The 25,306-nt window shown below is 46.6% G+C and overlaps 1 protein-coding gene across 5 annotated transcripts in view; it reads right to left on the bottom strand.

Moving 5' to 3' along the window:
- TMEM94 (transmembrane protein 94) overlaps window positions 1-25,306 on the bottom strand; it is a 184,495-nt gene that overhangs the window by 52,567 nt on the left and 106,622 nt on the right. For 4 of the 5 annotated variants that reach the window (XR_011318417.1, XM_069752181.1, XM_069752183.1 and 1 more), the window contains 5 exons: window positions 22,107-22,324; window positions 21,758-21,933; window positions 21,530-21,668; window positions 18,864-18,979; window positions 5,942-6,041 (listed from right to left, as the gene is read on the bottom strand). Coding sequence is in view for 4 of the 5 variants with exons in the window: in XM_069752181.1 (XP_069608282.1) it covers window positions 5,942-6,041; window positions 18,864-18,979; window positions 21,530-21,668; window positions 21,758-21,933; window positions 22,107-22,324 (749 nt within the window). In the remaining variant the exon portion in view is untranslated. The remainder of the gene's footprint in view (window positions 1-5,941; window positions 6,042-18,863; window positions 18,980-21,529; window positions 21,669-21,757; window positions 21,934-22,106; window positions 22,325-25,306) is intronic. The other variant, XM_069752182.1, reaches the window with a different exon arrangement.

Raw genomic sequence — 25,306 nt, 5'->3', positions numbered from 1 at the left:
ACCATGGGAAGGAATGGGTCTGAGAACTACCTTATCCTGATGCAGGATCAGGAATGTAGAATGACAAGATAAAGCCGCTAACTCGGAAACCCTCCTGATGGACGTAATGGCAACTAGGAAGGTAACTTTCAATGAAAAGAGAGAAAAAGAAATATCTTGAATGAACTCAAAGGGAGAGCGCTGGAGGGAGCCAAGAACGATATTAAGATCCCATGGATCAATAGGAAGACGATAAGGGGGTGCCAGGTGGGCCACACCTTGAAGAAAGGTGTTTACCTGGGAACGGGAAGACAGATCTCTCTGAAAAACAATAGAGCGGAAGGGAAAAAGACATCGGAAACAAAGTGTTCTCCTCGCACCACCGGAAGAAGGCCTTCCAACATCTGTGGTAGTAACGCAAGGATGCTGGTTTTCTCTCCCTAATCATGATCTGAATGACCAGGTGGAAAAATAAACCTCCTTCTGGACTGCGACCTCAATGGCCATGCCATTAAACTCAAAGACTGAGAACTCTAGTGGAAGAGGGGGTCTTGAGAGAGAAGATCTGGACTGTCTGGAAGCCTCAAGGGAGCGTCCATTAACATGTTCACCACCTCCATGTACCAGGCCTGTCTTGGCCAATCCGGAGCTATCAGGATTACAGGGATCCCTTCTGCCTTTATCTTTTCTACGACTCTCAGAATCAAGGGGAGAGGTGGACACAGATAAAGCAGTTGGAACTGAGACCACGGGATTACCAGAGAAATGCAACCGATGGCTAGTGGATCCCGGGACCTGGCTACGAACTGAGGTACATTGTGGTTCATGAGAGACGTCATCAGGTCGATGTCCGGGATGCCCCATTGCTGGCAAATTGGTTGAAGATGGCAGGGCTGAAAGACCACTCGCCCAATGCGAGACCCTGACGGCTCAGAAAATCGGCAGCCCAATTTTCCAACCCTGGAATGTGAACGGCTGATATGGCAGGGACATGCCGTTCCGCCCATCGCAGAATCATTGTCACCTCTTTCATAACCTGTTTGCTGCGAGTCCCACCTTAATGGTTTATGTAAGCCACAGCCATTGCGTTGTCCGATTGATTGAAGACCGCTCCCCAACTGAGGAGACTGCTGTCGGTGGTGATAACCGGCCCTCGAGAGGGAGGAAGGATCTCCCGCCCAGGACTGAGGCAGATAGCGTCCACCAGGTCAAGGATTGCCTGACCTTGAGAGGCAATAGAATGGGCCGGTCCAGAAAGACAATTCTCTTTTCCCAAGCAGACAAGATGGCCAGCTGAAGAGGATGGGCATAGAACTGGGCAAAAGTTCCATAGATGCAATCGTCTTCCCCAGAATTCTCATGCAAGACAGCAGGGAGAGAGGAGCTGGTCGCTTTTGAAAGCAAATCCCCTGGCAGAGAGATCAAAACTTCTCCTTTGGAAGGAGGATACGGGTTTGGATCGTGTCGAATCTCATACCCAGAAACACCAGGTGTTGAGCTGGGATTAGAGAGGACTTCTCTCTGTTGACAATCCAGCCGAGACGGACCAAAGTAACCAGAGTGATCTGAAGACTGGTCCCAGTCTTGGCGGGAAGCCTCTTTGATCATAAGATCATCCAAGTAGGGAATTATAAGAATCCCCTTGGAGTGAAGGATAGCCTTGACCGCTGCCATGACCTTGGTGAACACTCTGGGGGCAGAGGCCAGGCCGAAAGGAAGGGCCGTGAACTGGTAATGATCCTCCTGGATAGCGAACCGAAGGAATCTCTGAAGCTGAACATAAACAGGAATGTTAAGATAAGCATCCAGAATGTCTACAGAACAAAGAAATTCTCCCGATTCCATGGAGGCGATCACCGAGCGCAAGGACTCCAGCCTGAAACGGCGGATCCGAAAGTGACGGTTCAACTATTTGAGGTCCAAAATAGGATGGAGCAATCAGTTTTTATTTGGGACTACGAAAAGATTGGAGTAGAACCCTGAAAAAATTGAAAAATGTTTGTTCCAGGGAACGGGTATGATTACTCCTGTGCGTAGTAGGGAGGAGACAGCCTGAAAAACCCCTGGGGCCTGAGACAGGGGTATTGGCGGGTGAGACAGAAAGAAACGTCTTCCTGGGAGGAAGAAGAAAAATTGTTTTTGCAACCAGACGTAACCATCTCTCTGACCCAGGCGTCATCGACCACTGACAGTCTTGCATCCCGGAAGAGAAGAAGCTGCCTCCCACCCTGGAGATATTCCTGGGTGGGGGTGACCCGTCACTTAGAAGAGAACCTGTTAGAGAGGGACCCAGAGGGCTTGGAGGAGCGACCCTTTGGCTTCCAGTGAGGTGCGGGTTTGAAGGATGGTTTCTTCCTTTCCCTTCAGCGGAAGGGCGGTCCTGTTGGTAGGAAGTCCCTGAAGATGAGAATGGTTGAAAGGAACGAATAGGCAGGGGCCCTTTCCTATTGAATGGACATTTAGGTCTGGACTGGGGAAGAGAGGTACTTTTCCCGCCAGTAGAGACCGAAATGATCTGATCCAGTTTGGACCCGAAAAGCCTAGAACCCTGAAAGGACAGGTTAGTGAGAGACTTTTTTGAGGGTGGATCTGCGTTCCACGCCTTCAACTAGATGATGCGGCATATAGCAATGTGGTTGCTGTTAGCCCTGGCGGAACAACTGGCCACATCCAGAAAAGCAGTCAGAAGATATTTGAAAAGCAGTCAGAAGATATTTGCCAGCATGGGCAATTTGATCAGCCAGAAGAGCTGTCACTAGAATACCCTGGCAAATACATTTCAAAAACCTGACCTGCACATCCAAACATAGACTAAGTGTGAACAGGTGCTGAACCTAGAGTCGCCAACTCGTATATAGTTAAATAAATAAGGCAGCACACTGCAGCGCTAGAACATACAAACTTGAAATACGAAATTTGAACTGCATTACTGCACTAGAAATATGAAAAATGAGAGCGTTTAGCGCATAAAAATGGCCAATTTTATGTGTACCTGGTAGCCACTTTACGGCATCTCTCTTATACCAGGTCCTACGCTTGCCTTACCTCGCTGAGAATAAACGTCTACATCTGAATGGGTACATGTGAAACCTCTTCCTAGACTAAAATTCTCTCTCTCTATGGAGGGGTATTGGACCTGCTGTAATTAAAACACCTGTGGCTAGAAGGCGGAGTGCACGATCAGAAGGCTAGAGAATACATTTCAAAAACCTGACCTGCTCATCCAAACATAGACTAAGTGTGAACAGGTGCTGAACCTAGAGTCGCCAACTTGAGAGAGAGAGAGAGAATTTTAGTCTAGGAAGAGGTTTCACATGTACCCATTCAGATGTAGACGTTTATTCTCAGCGAGGTAAGGCAAGCGTAGGACCTGGTATAAGAGAGATGCCGTAAAGTGGCTACCAGGTACACATAAAATTGGCCATTTTTATGTGCTAAACGCTCTCATTTTTCATATTTCTAGTGCAGAAATGCAGTTCAAATTTCGTATTTCAAGTTTGCATATTCTAGCGCTGCAGTGTGCTGCCTTATTTAACTATTTTAGAATACCCTGGCGACTCCTTTTTTGGCCAGGCAGACATGGACTTTGCTACCCAGGTAGAAGCGAAGATGGAACAGAGGGAGGCGCCAGCCGCTTCAAAGGCTGATTTAGCCAAAGACTCAATCGGCTTGTCCATAATGTCCTTAAGAGAGACACCGTCCAGTAGAGACAGAACAGTATTAGAAGACTGATGGGAAACCGGCAGGTCCATCTTAGGGGATTCTGCCCATTTACCAACTAGGTCTGGGCTAAAGGAGTAAAGGATGTCTAGCTGCTTCCTTCCCAGGAAGCGCTTTTCCGGATGTCCCCAATGCTTAGCCATAATCGCTTCAAATTCTCTATGATTGGGAAAGGTCCAGGAATGACGTTTTACCCGTTTGAAGGAAACGGAATGCTCCTGAGTGGGAACCTTATCCTCTTTTAGGTTAAGAGTTTGGGTAATAGCCAAAATAAAGCTATCTACCATATCCTGCATTTATGAGGCCTGGTCCGAATCAATGTCTGACTCAGACTGGGAATCCACATCTGACCCAAAAGCCGTCTCTGAGGAGTGGGGAGAGGAGGGCATCCTGGCTGAGGTAGAGGGAACCGGGGAACTGGATAAGGAGCTAGAAAGAGCCTGCTTCCTAGGCTTTGTACCTGATCTGTCCCTGCGAAGGTCGTGGTCAGGTGCATGCGAATCACCATGAGAGGCCGTGGGAGCCCTGGTGGCGGCATACAGATGTGGAAGACGCTCCAGGACCTGGACCAAGGACTGTGATACTTTAGTCAGGTCAGAGACCGACTGTGATATGGCAACAGCCCACTCCGGAGAGAGGGGTGTGCTCTCATCCTGGGCGTTAGAGTGCTCCTGTGGGGCAGACATGGTGGAAGGACTGCAGGACAGGCAGAAAGGGGAAGGCTGACCTGAAGACTACTTTCTTTTGCAGCAGGTGTAATGAATCACAGTGAGCTTAGAGGGAGGATGAGAAGCCCCCTGAAGAGTTGGTCATAAGTCGAGCCTTGTGATACTGCTGAAAGGGCTATATATATAGGGGGACAGAGGCAGGGAAGGGCAGAGGGCAGGGCCTACTCGATGCCAGCGATGGCCAGAAGATGACTGTTAGATTAGCTGTGTCTCCCCTTGTCAGATGTCCGCAAGTAGATGCAGTCGGATGCCCAATGCGCAGGAGAAGGCAGGAAAGGAAATCTCAGAAGGGATGCACGATCTGCTGAGGCACAAGATCACAGATGGCATCGGCAACGCTGAACACAGCAAGTGTGATGCAGAGTGGTGAGCGTGGCCCAGGTGCCGGCCAGTGTAGCCAATTGGCTGACGTGCTGGGAGGCGTGGACAGCCCGGGGGCCGGCAGAAATAGAAAGCGCTCCTCTGATAGGAGGATCGCCTGTGGGCATGTCCCGGCAAGGAGAAGGAGCTCCGATAGGAGAGAAAAGGCGCCGAGAAGATGAGAGCAAAGGGGGGCGTGGGCTGGTCAGAGCAGAGAATCTCTGACCCAGCGAGGCCTCCTATTGGCCAAGAAAGAGTGCAAAATTCAAGCGCTCAGTACAGAATGGCCAGGGAAGCCAGTGAGGGGGCGCGACCAGGGATGAAGGAGAATGCCTGGGACCGGACAGGGAAAATGGCCGCAGCTGCAAAAAAATAGTGCTTAAAGCCCCCCTGTCCCCTGTTAAAGGATGGAAATGCTGAAGGGTCATGCCTGCGCCACTGCAGGGAAAAGAAACATTCAATACCTGCAAGGTGGGTCCACGGTTCCTCTTCGACAATGAGGATCACATCAGGAGCCCTCGGGTGGGAGAGGGTCACTGGAATCAGGGATCCTCCTTCCCACACCGTCTCCAGATGGTGCAGAAGACGGCATCAACCCCTTACAAGAAGAGGGGAGGCAACCGCTGGTGACCACAGTCTTCCTCTTAGCCCTCTCCGAGGAGAGGGGTAAGGTGGGAAAAGGCTAGGACTGGCCACCAGGAATCACCCTGAAGCACCCATAAGGGTGACAGGGATAAAGTCCTGCCTGCGGGTCCAAGAGTGCGCGATGTGGGAAACACCACACTGCTCTCTTGGTCGCATACGTACGGGAAAAAGGGGTGAGAAATTACACCCTGTTACCCTAAGAAAGATAAATCTGAAAAACAAAGGGAAAAAGATTAGTAAACACAAACAAGGAACCTGCAAAGGAAAAATGCGGATCTGGGATCTGATCCAGGTCCGCTTCCTACAGACACTAAGCTTAAACTGAGGTGCTTTGTGCCTTTCGGTGGGTGTATACTGCTGAGGAGGAGCTAATTTCCTTTTTTTGCCTAGTGTCAGCCTCCTAGCAACAGCAACATAAACCCCTGGTTACCTGTATCCCCAAATTAAGCAATAAAGAAAACCCAATGATACTCTCTTTCTTTCACTCATATTTGTCATACGTTACTCACTTTCTGGGGTGCAGTCCGTAAACAGAGGAACCAGAAGAGGAACATTATCAATGTTCTGCAGGTGAGGTCTAACTTGATGGATACCACGAGGGAGTTTTGCCTAGAACAGGGAAAAAAGTTATTAAGGTCACATGGAAAAACTGGTGCTTGCAGTCTGTGAACAGGTTGCGGGATGCAGTGACGGGCAGGCAAGGGTTAACAATTATAATTAACACTGGAATATTCCTCGCAGGGAGATGAACGGTTAACAGGTGAGTAGACAGTTCAAAATTTAAATAGTATGAAGCATTAAAGAACAGTAGAAAAGGTATTAAAGGGACACTGTCACCTGAATTTGGAGGGAACAATCTTCAGCTATGGAGGCGGGGTTTTTGTGTTTTTGATTCACCCTTTCCTTACCCGCTGGCTGCATGCTGGCTGCAATATTGGATTGAAGTTCATTCTCTGTCCTCCATAGTACACGCCTGCACAAGGCAATCTTGCCTTGTGATGGCGTGTACTATGGAGGACAGAGAATGAACTTCAATCCAATATTGCAGCCAGCATGCAGCCAGCGGGTAAGGAAAGGGTGTATCAAACACACAAAAACCCCGCCTCCATGGCTGAAGATTGTTCCCTCCAAATTCAGGTGACAGTGTCCCTTTAACAGTTTTTGTCCTGCCAGTCGTTTCTTAGGACATGGTGGATCACAGAGAAAGTAATGGCGCTCACAGCTTGTCCGATGAGGTCCTGAAGGCAACGACAATCCGTCTTCTGGCGGCAGCGGTTGGTCTCCGGTACCTTCCGCTGAGCCCCTAGTCCATATGTTGATGTAGCCGGGAAAGCGTGGGCCACTGCTCTGTCTGAGCTCACCATAGTCCGGCAAATATACACTGGGGAATTGAGGCGCAGATGGCGGTCCTGCACCCAGTCTCTCTTAGGCAGCGCTCTCACAGTATTCACGGCTCGGAGCGTTTGGCACCTCGCTTCGTTGTGGCTAACAGGCACACTGCACGTCTCTCCACACAGATTCTGTCAGCGATGATGGCGATGCTTGGGCGCAGGCCTCCGTTACACTGATACTCAAGGGCTGGAGCACTCACTTTTCCTGCTGCGCGCTGCCTGTTCCCTCAAGCTCTGAGGCGGTGTACCCTTAGCCACACCCCCTGTTTCCGCCTGCAAGGATTGGTCCGGTCCCTTTAGCTTTCCCCGGACAACAGAGGAGACAGCCCCGACAGTTCCGGAACCGACACAAAACAGGTATAAGCGGCACAGTCCCTCTTCTTACATGTCTATATACATGGTGCCTCAAAATAGGTTTAAAAAAACCACTTTGCATGTTATCTGACAGCACTTACAGTGTGCAAAGCAGTCATCAAAGCAAAAGGTGGCTACTTTGAAGAACCTAGAATATAAGACATATTTTCAGTTGTTTCACACTTTTTTGTTAAGTATATAATTCCACATGTGTTAATTCATAGTTATGATGCCTTCAGTGTGAATTTACAATTTTCATAGTCATGAAAATACAGAAAAATCTTTAAATGAGAAGGTGTGTCCAAACTTTTGGTCTGCACTGTATATTATTAAAAAGGGATTTTTGTGTACTCACCGTAAAATCCTTTTCTCCTAGCCAATCATTGGGGGACACAGGACCATGGGTGTTATGCTGCTACCATTAGGAGGACACTAAGTAACACAGAAAGAATAGCTCCTCCCCTGCAGTGTACACCCTCCTGCTGGCACTAAGTGAACCAGTTCGGTAACAAAGCAGTAGGAGCTTAAACATTTAACAAGGATGAACTATGTCAAAACCAAGCCAACACAGAAAAAACCCAAGCCGGGTGGGTGCTAACAGGGGTGGGTGCTGTGTCCCCCAATGATTGGCTCGGAGAAAAGGATTTTACGGTGAGAACACAAAAATCCCTATTTCTCCTACGCCTCATTGGGGGACACAGGACCATGAGACATCCTAAAGCAGTCCGTGGGTGGGGAACAACCAACTGGAATTGCTCCTTGTACCAACAAGTTACAGATGCCGCCTGCAAAATTCGTCTGCCGACGGACGCATCTGCCAAGGCCTGAGAATGGAAATGGTAATGTTTTGTAAACGTATGCAAGCTGGACCAAGTCGCAGCTCTGCAGACTTGTGCTGCCGATGCCTGGTGCCAGATGGCCCAAGACGCACCCACTGACCGAGTAGAATGAGCCTTAATCCCTGCTGGGACGGGATGACCTCTAACTCGGTACGACTCCTGGATAGCTGAATGAATCCACTTGGCTATCTTAGCCTTGGAAGCGGCTAGACCTTTCTTGGCCCTTCTGGGAGCACAAACAGAGCATCTGACCTGCGGAAAGACGCCGTCCGCGAGACGTATCTCCTAAGAGCTCTCACTAAATCCAGTGTTTGAAGAGCCTTCTCGGTGCAATGTACTGGTGCCAGACAGAGTGAAGGCAAGAATTTCCTCATTGAGGTGAAAAGATAAGACAACTTTCAGTAGAAAAGATGGGGATGTTCTCAAAACCACCTTATCTTGATGAAAATTGAGAAAAGGAACTTGACAAGACAAAGCCGCCAGCTCTGAGACTCGTCTGATGGATGTGACCGCAACCAGGAAGGCAACTTTCCATGAAAGAAAAGATAGGGAAACCTCCTGCAGAGATTCAAAGAGGGTCTCCTGTAAGACTGAGGACCAAATTAAGATCCGATGGTTCCAACGGCATCTTACAGGGTGGCACCACATGGGAGACTCCCTGAATGAACGTCTTCACCTGTAATCTGTTGGCAATCCTGCGTTGGAACAAAACTGACAAGGTTGAAATCTGCCCCTTGAGAGAACTAAGGGCGAGACCTAAGTCCAATCCCGATTGAAGGAATTTGAGGATGGAAGGAATGGAAAATTCAAGAGGAGAACGACCCCGGTCTTTGCACCATGAAAAAAAAGGTCTTCCAAATGCGATGATAAATACGCATAGACATAGGCTTTCTAGCGATGATCATGGTAGAAATGACTTCCTGAGAGAAGCCTGCCTGGGTTAGCATCCAGGACTCAACGGCCTTGCCGTCAAACACAGGGTCTCGGAGTTCTGGTGGTAAATGGGGCCCTGAGACAACAGGTCTGCGCGATTCGATAATCGCCAGGGGACATCGGCTACTAGTTGAACTAGTTCAGCATACCAGGCCCTGCGCGGCCAATCTGGCTCTGATCTTCTTGATGACTCTCGGCAGTAAGGGAAGTGGGGGAAATATGTATGGAAGCCGGAACTGATGCCACGAGTGTACGAGTGCATCTGCCCCGATGGCTGCCGGATAGTGGGACCAAGCTTTGAAGACGGGAACCTTGGAATTTAGCTGTGAGGCCATCAAATCCACGTCCGGGGTTCCCCAGCAACAGCAGATCTGGTAGATATCCGGATGGAGAAACCACTCCCCGGAGGAGTCGAGACCTAGACGGCTGAGGAAGTCTGCCTCCCAATTTTCCACTCCCGGGATGTGAACCGCTGAAATAATTGAGCGGTTTTCCTTGGCCCAACGGAGAATGTGGCCTACCTCGGCCTTGCTGCGTGTTCCCCCCTGCCGGTTGATGTATGCCACTGCCGTGGCATTGTTGGACTGAATCCTGATGGGACGACCCACCAGGAAGGGATGGAATTGGAGAAGAGCCAACCTGATTGCCCGTATTTCCAGGATGTTGATCGGCAGGCGTGCTTCTTGAAGGGACCAGCGGCCCTGAGCAGTGTGATGGTGGAACACTGCTCCCCAGCCCAGAAGACTGGCATCTGGTGTCACAACTAGCCAATGTACTGGAAGAAAAGACTTCCCTTGATTCAGGGAGGACTTCAATGTCCACCACCTGAGAGACTGTCTGACTCGCTGGGGAAGGAGGAAACGACGATCGAGAGAGAACGGGTTCCTGTCCCACACAGCCAGGAGGGCATGTTGTAAGGGGCGGAGGTGTAGCAAACGGGACCGCCTCCATAGCTGCTACCATCCTGCCCAGGACTCTCATACCGAAGCGCAGAGAGTGAGTGTGAGGTTGGGAGAGCTTCTGAGCTTCCCGCTGAAAGACTGAGATCTTTTCCAGAGGAAGAAGCACCAACCCCTGGGAAGAGTCCAGTATCATTCCTAGGAAGGAAATTCGCTGAGCCGGCACTGGGGAGGATTTTGTGAAGTTTATCTTCCAACGCAAGCGAGAAAGAGTATCTATTGAGATGTTCACGGCCTCCTCGCAGGCACGAGAAGAAGGTCCTTTGATGAGAATATCGTCTAGATACAGTAACACCACCACTCCTTGGGTGTGAAGAATGGCCACGGCAGCCACCATGACCTTGGTGAATACCCTGGGAGCGGTGGCGAGGCCGAAGGGCAGAGGAACGAATTGTAAATGTTCTTCCTGAACTGTGAAACGAAAAAACCTTTGGTGAGCTGGAAAAATCGGAATATGAAGGTACGCGTCCTGGATGTCTATAGACGCCCGGAACTCGCCTTTTTCCATTGAAGCGATGACAGAACGAAGCGATTCCAGTCAGAACCGACGGACCTTGACAAACTTGTTCAACAGCTTTAGGTCCAGTATGGGCTGTACCGAACCGTCCTTCTTTGGAACAATGAACAGGTCAAAACCTTGAAACCTTTCGCTTTGAGGAACTGGGGTAATCACCCCGTCCTCTTTTAGAGTGTTTGTGGCGTGGAAGAACGCTGATGCTTTTGCACTGGGAGGAGAAGACTGGAAAAAACAATTTGGAGGGCGAGATGAAAATTCTGTCTTGTATCCGGAGGACACTAGGTCTCGGACCCACTCATCGTGAACGACCGAGAGCCATGCATGGCTGAAGGAAAGCAGGCGGAAGCCTACTTTGAGGGTGCCCCCCGGATACCACAGGGCGTCATTGTGTGGAAGATCTGCCTGGTCTGGATCTTCTGGATCCCGACTGCCTAGGCCTGCCTCTCCATGAAAGGGAAGGTTTATATGAGACCTGGGGACCTCTGTCCCTGCGTTGTGCCCGGCCGGGTCTAGAGGATGTGTAAGTAGAGGACTAGTTTGAGTTGTAACGAAAAAAATCGGAACCGAGCCTGCTGTTGCTGGTTCCGAAAGGGCTAAGAGAGTCTCTGCTGTGGAAGAAATTTGCTCTTCCCTCCAGTGGCGTCGGAGATAAGCTGATCGAGCTTTTCGCCAATCAGGTGACGACTCTTATAGGAGGTTAACAACGTTTTGGAAGCTGAATTCGCACGCCAGTCTCTGAGCTATAGAGACCTCCTAATGGTGATAGCATTTGCTGCTGCTTGCATCCAAAGAAGCGGTCACCACGAAATCCCCGTCTCTGGCTATCTGAGTAGCGAGATCTGCTACCTCGGAGGGGAAGATTGGTATCTAGAACAGCTGAAGATAAGACTTCAGCCCAATGAGCCATAACCTTAGCCATCCAAGTAGCGGAGAAAGATGGAAAGAGTGCGGCTGCTAAAGCTTCAAAGGCTGAGCGAGATAGATTGTCGATCTGACGATCAGTGGGATTTTAAACCGAGGCGCCCTCTGAAAAAGACAAAATAGATTTAGTAGCTAAACGCGATACCGGAGGATCTACCGGGGGAGACTGTGACCAATCTTTCCTTAGATCAGGGGCAAAGGGATATTTGGATTCCATGAGCTTCTGCCCTGTGAACCGTTTATCAGGACGGATCCTGTGAGAGCCAACAATTTCGTTAAATTCGGGATGATTCACGAACACCCTGTGAGCTCGCTTGGTCCTCTTAAAGAACACATGATCCGTTTTAGATAAGGGTTCCTCATCTAGTTTCAGGGCTTTATTCACAGAATGAATGAGGGAGTCGAGTGTCTCCTGATCGTGTTGGAATTCCTGATCTAAGGACGTGTCAGAATCGTCCTCTGAAACAGGTTCTCTACTAGCCCCAGGAGAGGGAGAAGGAAAAACTGAACTCCCAGAACCCGAATCCCGGTGATGGTCTGGGGAAATGGCATGGGTCCTTTTCCTGGAAGAGCGAGAGCTCTTTGGTAAGGTACGACCCCTAGTGGACAATGTGTTGTCCATCGGGAGCGTCATCCGTAAATAAGTGAGCGCCCTGGTTAGAGGAAGGGTCCCAGAGAGAGTCTATTACTTTGACCAGGGATGGCAAATACCGGGAAATGGAGGTAGCCCACTCAGGGGGACTAGGCTCACTGGGTACGGTATCAGTAATAGGTGTTTCTGAGTAGTCACTGGTTCACAAGCTGTGCAGAACGCAGTATTGTGACCCCAGGGAAAAGTAACCTTACAAGTGGTACAAACAGCAAAAAACACAATGTGGGTTTTGCCAGTCTTTTTGAAAGGCTTAGATTGAGACATAGTGTCGCCTTGAAAGGATAGGGTACTAGCAGGGGAAGGGTTAAGCTATATTTCTGCAGCTTACCCAGGTCCTGTGTCTTGAGTCCCCAGGGGAGGTGCTGCAATATGTCCACAGAAAATCGCCAGGTCCCGTGAAGGCTGTTTAATAGGCGCTGCAGTATCAGCGTTGCAGGTGGATAAATATGGCCGCCGAGATTAGGAAATAAAGGCGCTTCTCATGGAACAAGAAGTGCCAGAAAGAGGGGGCGGCACTAACTGCCAGCGGGCGGAGCCAGCCTTGCGGCCTGTACACCTGAGAAATCCGGGGGCTAAATTTATAACAGCCAGTTGCGGCCTGCAGCGCCGCGACCGGTTTGCGCGCACGGATGCCCGATGCTCTGGTCGCGACCACCGTTTGCAGACCGACATGACCCATCGACCAAGGGCTTTTGCGGACCTCCCCTATCCCAGGGACCATGACCCCCCTACGCCTCGGCCCCCGCTGGTGTACTCACAGTAGGTGTGGTGGGCCGGTGCTCAATCCACCGTCGCCATAGTCAGGGAGGGGGTTGAGAGCTTCTGCCGCCTTGGGTCATCCGCTATATCAGTGGTGATGCAGTGGGGGGCTGCACGGACGCCATACATATTATGTCCGGCTATGCACCTGGCTCCAGGAGAGGTAGATGGAGGGCTACTCCATGTGGTCGCCTGCTATGGAGGGGGGAGATCGGAACGCGAAGGAACCGTCGCCCGTAAGGTGAGCTCAGGGCTGGCATCCAACGTTGCAGGAAAGGAAATGGGAGGGATGCTCCACGTACTTGCTTGTTGATGGTTCAGGGGAGATGGGAACCTAGGAAGGGTCCGTCGCCCCCATTCGCTCCGTTAAAGAAAAAATAGAATAAAAATAAAAAATGAAAATAAAAACGGTAGGGTCTGAAAGCAGAGCCAAGTGCCTCCTACAGACACTGAGCAAGAACTGGTTCACTTAAAGCCAGCAGGAGGGTGTATACTGCAGGGGAAGAGCTATTCTTTCTGTATTACTTAGTGTCCTCCTAGTGAAGGCAGCATAACTCCCATGGTCCTGTGTCCCCCAATGAGGCGTAGGAAAAAAGTGGTTTTTCGCCACTGCCCCACTTCCAATTTGGCTGCGGCACTGACATTGCATTGTGTCGTCTACATGGGCCAAGCCACTGAGCTCAACGAATGTCCACTGTGTTGTCGATGCTGCAACCAAGAGTAGATCGGTAAAGTGGTCGAAAGACAACATTGACCCCAGTATGGTTAAGTAATACTTGATTTTTGTTCATACCTACTACTTTGCACAAAAGTTTTCTCATAGTGAACAAACCCTTTAAAAGAGAATCTGTCAGCATGATTTTGCGAAGTAAACTACAGGCATTGTCATCTTGGAGCGGTTACATTGATTAAAATGATACCTGGGGTGGAGAAATCCGTTTGGGGTTTTTCTGTCATCTTTGTCAAGGTTTTTTTTTTTTTTTTTTTGTTTAAATCAAATTATTTTTGTTGGAAAACTCCAATACAATTTTTCCATCTTTCAAATAACATAAATGACATAATTCCATAGTATAAAACATAAAGTAACTCAACTTCAATGTCCTAACCCACCTTAAAGCCAAATCCCAACATTCCATAGAGGACCATTTTCATTTTAATGGCAGTTCTAGAATAACAGTATTCAATTCGCAGAAGGGGGGAGAAGGAAAAAACAATACAAGTACTAACAAGTAAGGGATATAATATCTCTTATTAGAAGATTTGCGGAAAGCCCTGGGAGTATGCAACCAAGGAATCCATATCTTTTTAAATTTGCGAACAGAGTTACGTTTATTAGATAAACCAGTTGGAAAGAGAAGTCTATTATTTATCTTTTGTTGTAGTTCTCCCATAGATGGAAGATTGTGTGTGCAATGAAATGCAAGAAGTTTACGTGCTTGAAATACGATACGAGAAATACATATAAATTGAGGCAAGCCGGGACCCACTCCATCTATCTATACATTTACGGGAATCTTTTAACAATTTCACTTCATGCACCCTTTCTCTCAAGGAGATGACCTCATTCCAAAATGGACACATATTCCCACATCATATGCATCAAATGTGCCTAACTAATCCCACACCTTGGAGTTTTGTATACTCTGATTATTAAAAATAGTTGAGATAGTCTTAGGGCCTCAAAGGGGGCTAATTTGGGAACAGTTTCTATAATCTCTCTCCATTGACTATTGATATAGGTCCTACATCCGCCTCCCATTTAGCTTCAACTGTTAAGGTACCGTCACATTTAGCGACGCTCCAGCGATATAGACAACGATCCGACCTAAACTAGATCGCTGGAGCGTCGCTGTTAGGTCGCTGTAGAGATGTCAAACACAGCAACTCCAGAACGATGCAGGAGCGATCCAGTGATGTACTTATCGTTCTCGCTGGTTGTTAGCTCTGTGAAAAAACATTGCAGGCATCGTTGCTTTTGCTGTCAAACATGACGAATCACGCCAACCTGACGACCAAATAAAGTTATGGACTTTCAGCTACGACCAGCGATGTCACAGCAGGATCCTGATCGCTGCTGCGTGTCAAACACAACGAGATCTCTATCCAGGACGCTGCAACGTCACAGATCGTTGTCGTTCTCGTTGTAAAGTTGCTCAGTGTGAAGGTACCTTTAGGGGTGACTGTCCAGTTGGGATGACAATAGGTACTCATCTATGGTAGAAATTAAACCCCTTGTATGACCTGTAGACTGTAGAAGCAATAGTATCTATTAGGGGATAATGCTGTATGCCAAGATCCATCAAACCCGACTGAACTGAGAGAGCATGTCGGATTTATAGGTAATGATAAAAAGTGTTACGCAATAAATTTAATTCCTCTTGGAGCTGTTGAAAAGTTGTAAGGACAAGAGTTTGTAAAGAAAGATTTTTGGTTCTCACTGTAAAATCTTTCTTGGAGCCTTCATTGGGGGACATAAGTAGCTATGATTATATGATGCTGTTGGTAAGAGGCTGACAATAGGCAAAAAAAAGAGTTAACTCTTCAGCAATGTACACCCACCGACTGGCACAAAGCTTGTCAATTAGTGAAAAAGCAGTAGGAGAAGCAAGAACATTAACGACATACAGGCCCAACATAGGCACAAAAGAATTAAAGGGTGGGCGCTGTGTGCCCCCCCCCCATCCAATGAAGGCTCCAAGAAAGAGACTTTATGGCAAGTTCCAAAAATCCTTCTTTGGTTATCACTTCATTCGGGGACACAAGTAACCATGGGACGTCCAAAAGCAGGCCCAATAGGGAACAGACTATTGTGCCCAAGTCAGGTCAGATGACGGGCAACTGCTGCTTGCAACACCTACTTAAACCGGCATCAGCCGAGGCAAAACTCTGTACTTCGTGGAACCTTACAAAAACATGAAGAGATGACCAGGTAGCGGCCTGGCAAATCTGGGTTGAGTGGGCTGTACCCTTAACTCGATACGACTCCAGTATAGCCGAACAGAACCAGCAGGCGGTAGTAGACTTGAAGACACGGATTCCCTTACGACGACCCTCAGGGATGACAAATAATGCATCCGAACACCTGAAACATGCTCTCCGTGAGAGGTAGAGACGCAAGCGTCGGACTAGGTCTAGCTTGTATAGGGACCTTTCCAGGTGATGGACAGGAGACAAGCAGAGGAACAAAAATATCCTCGTCCATGTGGAACGGGAGACTACCTGAAGAATGAATGAATGGACTGGTCGCAAGACCACCTTGTCCTGATGTAAGACAAGGAAAGGAGAGCGACAAGAAAGATCTGCTAATTCTGAGACTCGTCTGATAAAAGTGATTGAAGCCAAAAAGGCCACCTTCCAGGAAAGAAGAGGAGACACTATGTCCTGAATAGATCCGATAGGGGATCCCTGAAGAAAGCTCAAATGTAGGTTAAGGTCCACAGGGGGATGATATGGTGGAGCTCGGCGGACAAACACCCTGAATGATCGTCTTGAACTGAAGGCCAGAGGCCAAATTCCGCTGCAACAGAATTGAAAGCGCGGATACCTAAAATTCTAGAGCTAAGAGTAGGGCCAATTAGTTGCAGCCAAAAAGAATTGATGTGCCATGTATATTGCCCAGGAGACATCACAACACATATCTGAGGTTGTACCTGTATAAGCAAGTGGTCAGACATGCTCATTGGCAGAAAACTTACTGATTTAATATAGTTTATGATTGATTCAGACCCAAAGGCTAGGTCTGTTGTTTACAAAGAATGATGGGTGGCTGTACAAATGAATATTGTCTGACATCAGGGTGCCGTATTCTCCATAGGTCCACCATGCCAACCTCCATTAGCAGATCTAGAGATGAATAGTGCACATTTTGAGAAAAACTTACTATATGAAATTTATTCCAAAAAGGGTGGAGGTAGGTGTTGAAATCCCCTACTATAAGAGCTGGTGTCTCTGGAAGGGAATTTATAAAAGATATAATCCTATACAAAGCTACTACAATAAAGTTAATATTATATCTTCCATCTGTATTTATTTTAGAAGAGGAACAGATAAACGGAATCAATGTATGCAGTAACATGCCTAATTCCCGTGCATGAGTAGAAAAAACTGAATGGTACTCTGGACCCACCCACAACCTCCTTAGCAATCGGAGTCTATCACGGGGGTCATGCGAGTTTCGGAAAGACAAATAATACCAGGTTGAAATTGCTGAATCCAAGAAAACACAGCACATTTCTTGACAGCTTTCCTCAATCTCCCGACAGTCCAGGCTATCACATTAATTATATGCAGCATATTAAGAAGTACGTAATTTTAGAGCAGGAAAAAAAAAATAATAATCCCTAAAACATAATTTCCCCCCATTTGAGTCCCTTATCTCTTATATTTCCTTGTGTAGTATAAAAAAAATCCACTCTGGAAGATTCCACTTCCTAAAACCAGAAACCATACAAACAAAAATATTGACACATTCCTCTTAAGAGAATTGGGTCCAATAACAAACCTGATTGCCCTTAAAGGAACAATAGTTTGTATGTAGAATAAAGTCCATATATTATCATAAGTCAACATTTCTGGCTCTTAGTGGAGTAGTGGAATAGAATTGGCTATTAGCAAAATTAGCATAATATAAGCACTTTCTCATACTGGTATATGAAAAGTACTTGGGGAAAACCGCCTCTAGAAGTCGCTCATCCAGCTCCATTTTGCAGAGACCTCTCATTGGTATCCAACCATGATAAAGCATCTGGAGGTGAGTCAAGTTTAAATGACAGGTCATTGAACCTTCAGTGACCTGCCTTGTATTTTAAATATCGTGCCTGTGCAGTCAGTATAGTGTCTTTTAAAAAAAAACAAAAAAAAACGTATCCAACAAAATTGCACCGGCGCATGCACGGTAGCATCTATTTTTCTACAGTCAGGTGATGCTCTCAGTCTGTGCATACGCTGCCCACTGTGTACACAGTACCCTTGTGGAAGCAAGCATAAGAAGAGGATGTCATTGCCACTGCACCTGGTCCTCTATACACAGTGTGTGGCACAGATTGAGAGCATCGTTTGCCAACAGATGCTACCACGCATGCGCCGCCATTTTGTTGGAGACCATTTTTTTTTTTTTTTTTTTTTTAAGACTGCTATACTAACTGTTCAGGCGCAATATTTAAACTAGAAGGAGGTCACTGAAGGTTCAGTGACCTGTTGTTTAAGCACAGAATGATTACAAAGATGCTCATGCTTCGGGGTGGGCCTGTAGACCCACCACAATGCGAAATTGTCACGATATTGTATGAAATATAATATGATGTTGTAGCTTTGTCCTTCAGCCCATGCTGGGGGCTAAAACCCCCCTTCTCTCTCTGGCTCTCTTTGTTTCTCTGTGTGCTTCGGAATGTATGTTTTGGGTTACCTTCGGACCCGTTTAATCAAAGCTGGTGGCAGCATACATTTGTACAGTGCCTTTGGGTGTCGTTGTAGCGACTGCGGCGTTGATAATTATTGTTCCTGCCTGAGTGGGAGTAGTTAATCGCGTCGCTGCAGCGTGCCCAATAGCCAGTACATAGCAGGCAGCCTTTCTGGCGACTAAATACCCTAGATGCAGTACCTAATCTGACCTGAGAGTAAGGGGGGCGCCAGAGAGCTGCAAGTTTCAAGTGGAACTGTAAGCGGGATATACATAAATCCCTGCAGTTAGTGGTATATTGAAGAGCAGTGGGATACCTAGAATAAGCCCCTGCTGTAAACTAAGAGGTTAATAGCCTTGTGTGTGTTTTTTTCATCACATTGTGGAGTGGAGGGATAACTAAGATAAGCCCCCCTGCACATGTGATAGCCGTCTGTTGACCTAAAGTCACCCCGACCCGTGACGTGGGGGTGACGGTCACGGTGTGAATCGTGACAGAGATCATATCATTAAATGAAAACTTCAAACCAAGATAATACAAAATAACCACAAAATGGATTTTTTCACTGCATGTATCATTTTAATCAGTGTAACAACGCCAACATAACAATGCCTGTAGTTTACCTAGCAAAATCCTGCTGATAGGATCTCTTTAAACCTCTATTAAAAATGCCATATAATGAATAAAGAACTAATTATTTTTCATACCCGGTTGGAGTCTTCAAAAAAGCTGGGGACATCACTGTCAGTAGGCTGGAAGCTAATCATATCAGAATGTCCCTCATCATCCATGAGAAGAAGACCTTCCGCATCTTCCCGAGACGCTAACAAGTAAAATAAAATAAAATTAAAAAAAGAAACAAAAGTACAAATGAATTGTAACTGAGTAACACGTGATCGGCTTACTGAAATTAATCGCTTAGTAGCAACTATGTTAACAGAAGTGGAAACGTGATACAGAACATCTACTATATAATTGTCTAAGGGTCACTTCCGTCTTTCTGTCTGTCACTGAAATCCCAAGTCGCTGATTGGTCTTGGCTGTTTTGCCGCGACCAATCAGCAAAGGGCACAGTCAGGCGGCAAAATGGCCGCTCCTTACTCCCTTGCCGTCAGTGCCCGCTCCATACTCCCCTCCAGTCAGCGCTCACACAGGGTTAATGGCAGCTTTAACAAACCGCGTTATGCCGTGGTGTAACGCACTCCGTTAACGCTGCTATTAACCCTGTGTAACCAACTTTTTACTATTGATGCTGCCTATGCAGCATCAATAGTAAAAAGATCTAATGTTAAAAATAATAAAAAAATTTAAAAATAGTTATATACTCACCGTCTGTCAGCCCCTCGGATCCAGAACAGGCCTTTACCGCTCCTCGCGAAGTGCCGGTGACCGCTCCATGCATTGCGATCTCGCGTCATCATCTCGCGAGACCGCAATGCACTCTTGGGACCGGAGCGCGCGAGGAGCATCGGTAAACGCTTCGCCTGGATCCGGGGGCCAATGGAAGGTGAGTATATAACTATTCTTTTTTTTAACAGGGATATGGTGCCCACATTGTTATATACTACGTGGGCTGTGCAATATACTGCGTGGGCTGTGCAATATACTGCGTGAGCTGTGCAATATGCTACGTGGGCTGTGCAATATGCTACGTGGGCTGTGCAATATGCTACGTGGGCTGTGCAATATGCTACGTGGGCTGTGCTATATGCTACGTGGGCTGTGCTATATGCTACGTGGGCTGTGCAATATGCTACGTGGGCTGTGCAATATACTACGTGGGCTGTGCAATATACTACGTGCGCTGTGCTATATGCTACGTGGGCTGTGCAATATACTACGTGGCCTGTTATACACTACGTGGGCTGTGTTATACACTACGTGGGCTGTGTTATATACTGTTTGCATGGGCTCGTGAGCTGTTTTATATGCTACGTGGGCTGTTATAAACTACATGGCTGTGCTATAGACTCCGTGGGCTGTGCTATAGACTCCGTGGGCTGTGCTATAGACTCCGTGGGCTGTGCTATAGACTCCGTGGGCTGTGCTATAGACTCCGTGGGCTGTGCTATAGACTCCGTGGGCTGTGCTATAGACTCCGTGGGCTGTGCTATAGACTCCGTGGGCTGTGCTATAGACTCCGTGGGCTGTGCTATAGACTCCGTGGGCTGTGCTATAGACTCCGTGGGCTGTGCTATATACTAGGTGGGCTGTGCTATATATTACGTGGCTGTGCTATGTACTGCGTGGGCTGTTATATACTACATGGCTGTGCTATATACTACGTGGCCGGCCGCGAACAATCAGCGAAAGGCGCAGTCCGGCCGCGAATTGGCACGGGATTTGAACCACGCTTCGCTAATTGGTCGTGGCCGGCCGAATCCTGTGTATTCAATATACTATTCTAAAATCTTCATAAATAAAACTACATACATATTCTAGAATACCCGATGCGTTAGAATCGGGCTACCATCTAGTTTAAGATAAATATAATGTATACGATGTTACAAAAAATAAATATAAACTGGGGGCAAGGCTATACACTGTAAAGGAGCATAGCCCTGAGAAAGAGGGGACCACCTTCTAAGGCTGTGTGCACACGATGCAGATTTGGTGCAGAAAAATCTGCTGCAGTTCTGCACTAAATCTGCATCTCCTGGCAGAATCTGCAGGTGCGTTTTTTATGCGTTTTTGATGCGTTTTTTGAGCACAAATCTGCACAAAAAACGCATAAAAAACGCATAAAAAACGCACCTGCAGATTTCTATTATGGAGGGGTGCAGAAACGCTGCAGAACTGCACAAAAGAAGTGACAGGCACTTCTTTGAAATCTGCAGCGTTTCTGCGCAGATTTTTCTGCACCATGTGCACAGCTTTTTTTTTTTCACATTGATTTACATTGTACTGTGATCACAGTGCAGTTCTGCAGCGTTTCTGCTGCAGAAAAATCTGCTGCAGTTCTGCACTAAATCTGCATCGTGTGCACATACCCTTAGGCTTCAGACTTGCACTTCCAGGACGAGGTCTCTGTATAGAGATATCTCATGCTAAGGCATGCTGCTAATGGAACATTAGTGCCAAATAGGAAGGAACAAGAGAAAAAAAATCTGCCTAAGCTCAGCAGAACCTGATGATTTGTGTTTTTCTGCCATATTACTTTCCATCAGACAGGAGGTGGAAAGGGGCAGTTCTACTTCTTTTAATTTCAAAGTCTGGATTAAAAACTTAGGGGAAGCTTATGAGATATTTGCCTTAAGCCAAGCAATGTGTTCCAAAGAAACCAAACTCCTGTACCTATATAATGTTATCTTTAAGGTGAAATTGTGACACATTACAAAGGAATCGCAATATAAAAATACTTGACTTGACTAACCCTGATGGAAATCATCTCGCAAAGAACCAGCATGACTGGGGCTGGATGGGGGAACCTCAGATCCTGGCCCATCACCATTTGGAGTTAGGGAAATGTGGCAGTTCCATCCAGTCTCAAGACCCATTTTCTCAGCAAACACCTGAGCAAAGGGACATGATTGGTTAAAAGTATAACATTTTAGAAAAAGTTACAAACAGTAAAAAAAAAAAAAAAAATATTCCTCTTCACCTTGCTTCTCAGCTCATCCTCCATGGAGAAATACACAAAACGGATGCAGGCGTTCACTAAGCCATCAATCAGACGGACAATGTCCAGACGAGCCTGATATTGTGACGAGACCATCCCCATGAAGATCTGACCGCTCATTGCTTGAGTAAAATCCTCTGTCACCTCCCCAATACCTTCTGAGTTGAAGGGGGATAATATGTAGACAATATGTAAGAGAAGCATAAAGGCAACGTGACATTGACATGAAAGCTTATGAAACAAAGCACAAGGTACCAAGAAATAAGCAGAGTATTAGGCAAAATTTATACACAGCAGCGACCTATTAAGGAGTCAGTGACGGGACACTCACCATCAGAACTCCAGCTGTCATGTCGGCCAGTGTGCTTCATAGGAGCAAACCCACCAACGTCACCTGGGGCTGAAACTGCGCTGTGCCCAAGACCGTGCTGCATTTCTATACACTTGCCATGTAGCTGAGGTGACAATGAGAAGTGCATTGGCTTGTAGGAAAAGGCCGAGCAGTAACCAGACAAGCAGGCCCTTTGGTAGAAATCCAACACTTTTTTCCTGAAGTTAGAAAGAAGGGCACAAAAGGGCATTTATAAGTTACATAAATGACATGCATTTTTTCCCTAAGACCTATATAGAGAAGCCTATAGTGAAAACACCTCTGAAAAAGCCATACCTAAAGCATACAGGACTTTACCCCTTCACAACATGGCCAATTTACGATTTTGCATTTTCTTTTTTTCCTCTCCTTCTTCCCAGAGCATATTCATTTTATTTTTTTGCTCCGCATGTACTGTATGTACGAGGGCTTGTTTTTTGCAGGATGAGTTGTACTTTTGAATGACACCATTCATTTTACCACATAGTGTACTGGAAAACGGGAAAAAAATTCAAGTGGGGAGAAATTGTGAAAAAACGCTACTTTGACATTGCTTTTAGGGAATTGTTTTCATGGTGTACATTATGTGTTAAAAATTACCTTGCATGATTCTGCCCATCGGTACAATTACAGTGATGCCAAACTTGCCCAATTTTTTTAGTGGTGAAAAAAAAAATCTGAATTTGAAAAAAATAAATACATTTTTTAGGGTTGTGTTGTCTAACGTTTTTATTTTTTGGTCGATAGAGCTGTGCGTTGGCTTATTTTTGTCAAGGAGAAAATGTTGTTATTGATACCATTTTTGGATAAATATGATGTTTCGATCGCCTTTACAGCATTTTTTGCGGCATTGCAGCAACCAAAAAAGTTTTATTCTGGCATTTGTGATTTTTGTTTTTCGTTTACAATGTTTTCCGATTGAGTTAATTTTTTTTATGCATATATGATGCACATATGAAGAGGTAAAGGACGCACTCACCGTCCTTTAAGAATTGGGAAACAAGGGGTTGAAGGTTCTTGTTTCTCAAATTAATATTATTATTATAGCCCAAGTATACATTAATGCTGCAATACTTTGAGGTAGGAGTGTTTCTTAGACAGCTCGTGTCATGATAATCTTGTAGTCGAAAAAGGCTGATAATCACCCGATCAACGAGGTAAGCGCTTGTGGTGAAATGACCTTTTGGTTTGCAGAAAAGTTAATTTTTCTTAACAGCACATCATCCTATGTAAACAGGTCGCTCAGTGTGCATTACTGTGATCTGCCAGTGCAAACGACTGCTCAGTGGTAAATATTTACTTATCGGTGATCATTTAATGCATCCAAATCAAGTAATGGAAACCCACCTGTCAGGAATATGATATATTTGATTGTCTATGATGACGCACACTGAGCTCTGCTACGTCCATTAAAACTGAGCACAGACACATGCTGCGGGCTTTCCGACCCACCTTCCTCCCAGCCCTTGCTCCCTGCTGACAATACAGCTGTAACATGAAACTCCAGTGTGGGACTCTGTCCCCCCCTCCCACTCTGCAGGAGTGTGCAGAAAACCAGTCTTTTGTCTGAAAACCACATGCTCTTTTGTTCATGTACAATCTTAATAGTAAAGCATAACTTGACCCCAATTAGTGACAGAGATATGAAAGGTATATATTTGGTATGTGCATCAGCCGGGCCATCACCTAGTGCGTTTTCCAATTTCCTGTACCCTTGGTATCCGAGAAACGAATTACTGCCTACTCGCGGTACATAGCAAGGTCATGTTTGGTCTTAATAGAATGCTAGCCGCAAAACAAGATCAATGGTAATTCCGTTGTCGCTATACGAGGTTGCATCCTGGAGCTACGGTGGATATGAATGTTCCATAACTCCGAGTCCCTCTGAGAAAGGAGGAGTGCTCTCCATAGCTCCGCCCACTCTGTCACGACCAATGGGTATAAGACCGTGAGAGCTCATTTTTCACTAGCCTTTGACCAGGAAGCTAGCTGAGAGACGCTCTGTAATGCATTCTGATGTTCGCCCCTCCCCCAGCCACATGGTTTGCCATGATCTGAAATGATATGAGAGAACTGTGTTTTTCTTTTACTTTAATCCCTTTTTATTTGTAATCATCTGTATATACATAATCGTCTCATTTTATAATATCTTTTTACCCTTTTGTAAACACTGCCTATCTTTTGCAGTAAAATATATAAAATTACCAGCTTTGTTTCTCCTTGCTCTATAACGTACTGCCACGTCCTCTGAAGTGAATTACGCTACTAATTGGAGTTGGCTCCGGACCCGTTGTTAATTAAGAAATCGGAGCTGGTGGCAGCAGTAATTGTCCTGCATTTTTGGGGAAAACTGGCAGCGACGGACGGCGTTGATAATTATTGTTCCCGCCTGAGTGGGAGTAGTTATATCGCCCTCGCTGCAGTGTGCCCATTAGCCAGTACAAAGTAAGGCATCCTTTCTTTTATAATTATCCTAGGAGCAGTACCCTGTCTGACCTGAGGGTAAGGGGAAGTAAAACACGGCACTCATACAATAAAGGATGGGAGGGGTTCAAGTAGGGCTTCCAGACGAAAATTGTCCAAAAATAGAAAAGAACTTGGCACTCAAATAGTAATGTGGCTTGAAAAGACAAATTATTTATAGGGCATCCATAAAGCAAAAAGTTGAACGTTTTCGGTCCACATCTGGACCTTCATCCGAACAAATTTACAATTTACAAATTGACATTTGCAGATCCAAAGGTTTCAAGTTGCCTGGATGCCGTGGTATGTCCTGTATGCGCCAGCGCAGAGCAGTATGCAACCAAAGTCCCGGAAGAGAGCGCTCTCCTCCACGACTTCGGTCGCATACTGCTCTGCGCAGGCACATACAGGACATACCACAGCATCCAGGCAACTTGAAACCTTTCGATCTGCAAACAGCAGGATATTGATAATATCTACTATACCAGTAAAACTGTTCTGATGAAGGTCCGGATGTGGACCAAAAACGTTTAACTGAGGGTAAGGGGGGCGCCAGAGAGCAGCAAGTTCCAAACCAGAACTGGGAAGTGGGATATAGTTAAATCCCCTTTAGAAAGAACTGGGCAACCAAACAACCCCGGTTCATGACATATTGGTGGCAGCGGTGGGATGATAAAAATATCCTCGTTGGGATCAGT

The sequence above is a fragment of the Ranitomeya imitator genome, chromosome 2, assembly GCF_032444005.1.
Source record: "Ranitomeya imitator isolate aRanImi1 chromosome 2, aRanImi1.pri, whole genome shotgun sequence".
NCBI lineage: Eukaryota > Metazoa > Chordata > Amphibia > Anura > Dendrobatidae > Ranitomeya > Ranitomeya imitator.
Note: the sequence above shows the minus strand (reverse complement) of the source record. Positions and strands in the feature narration are given on the sequence as shown.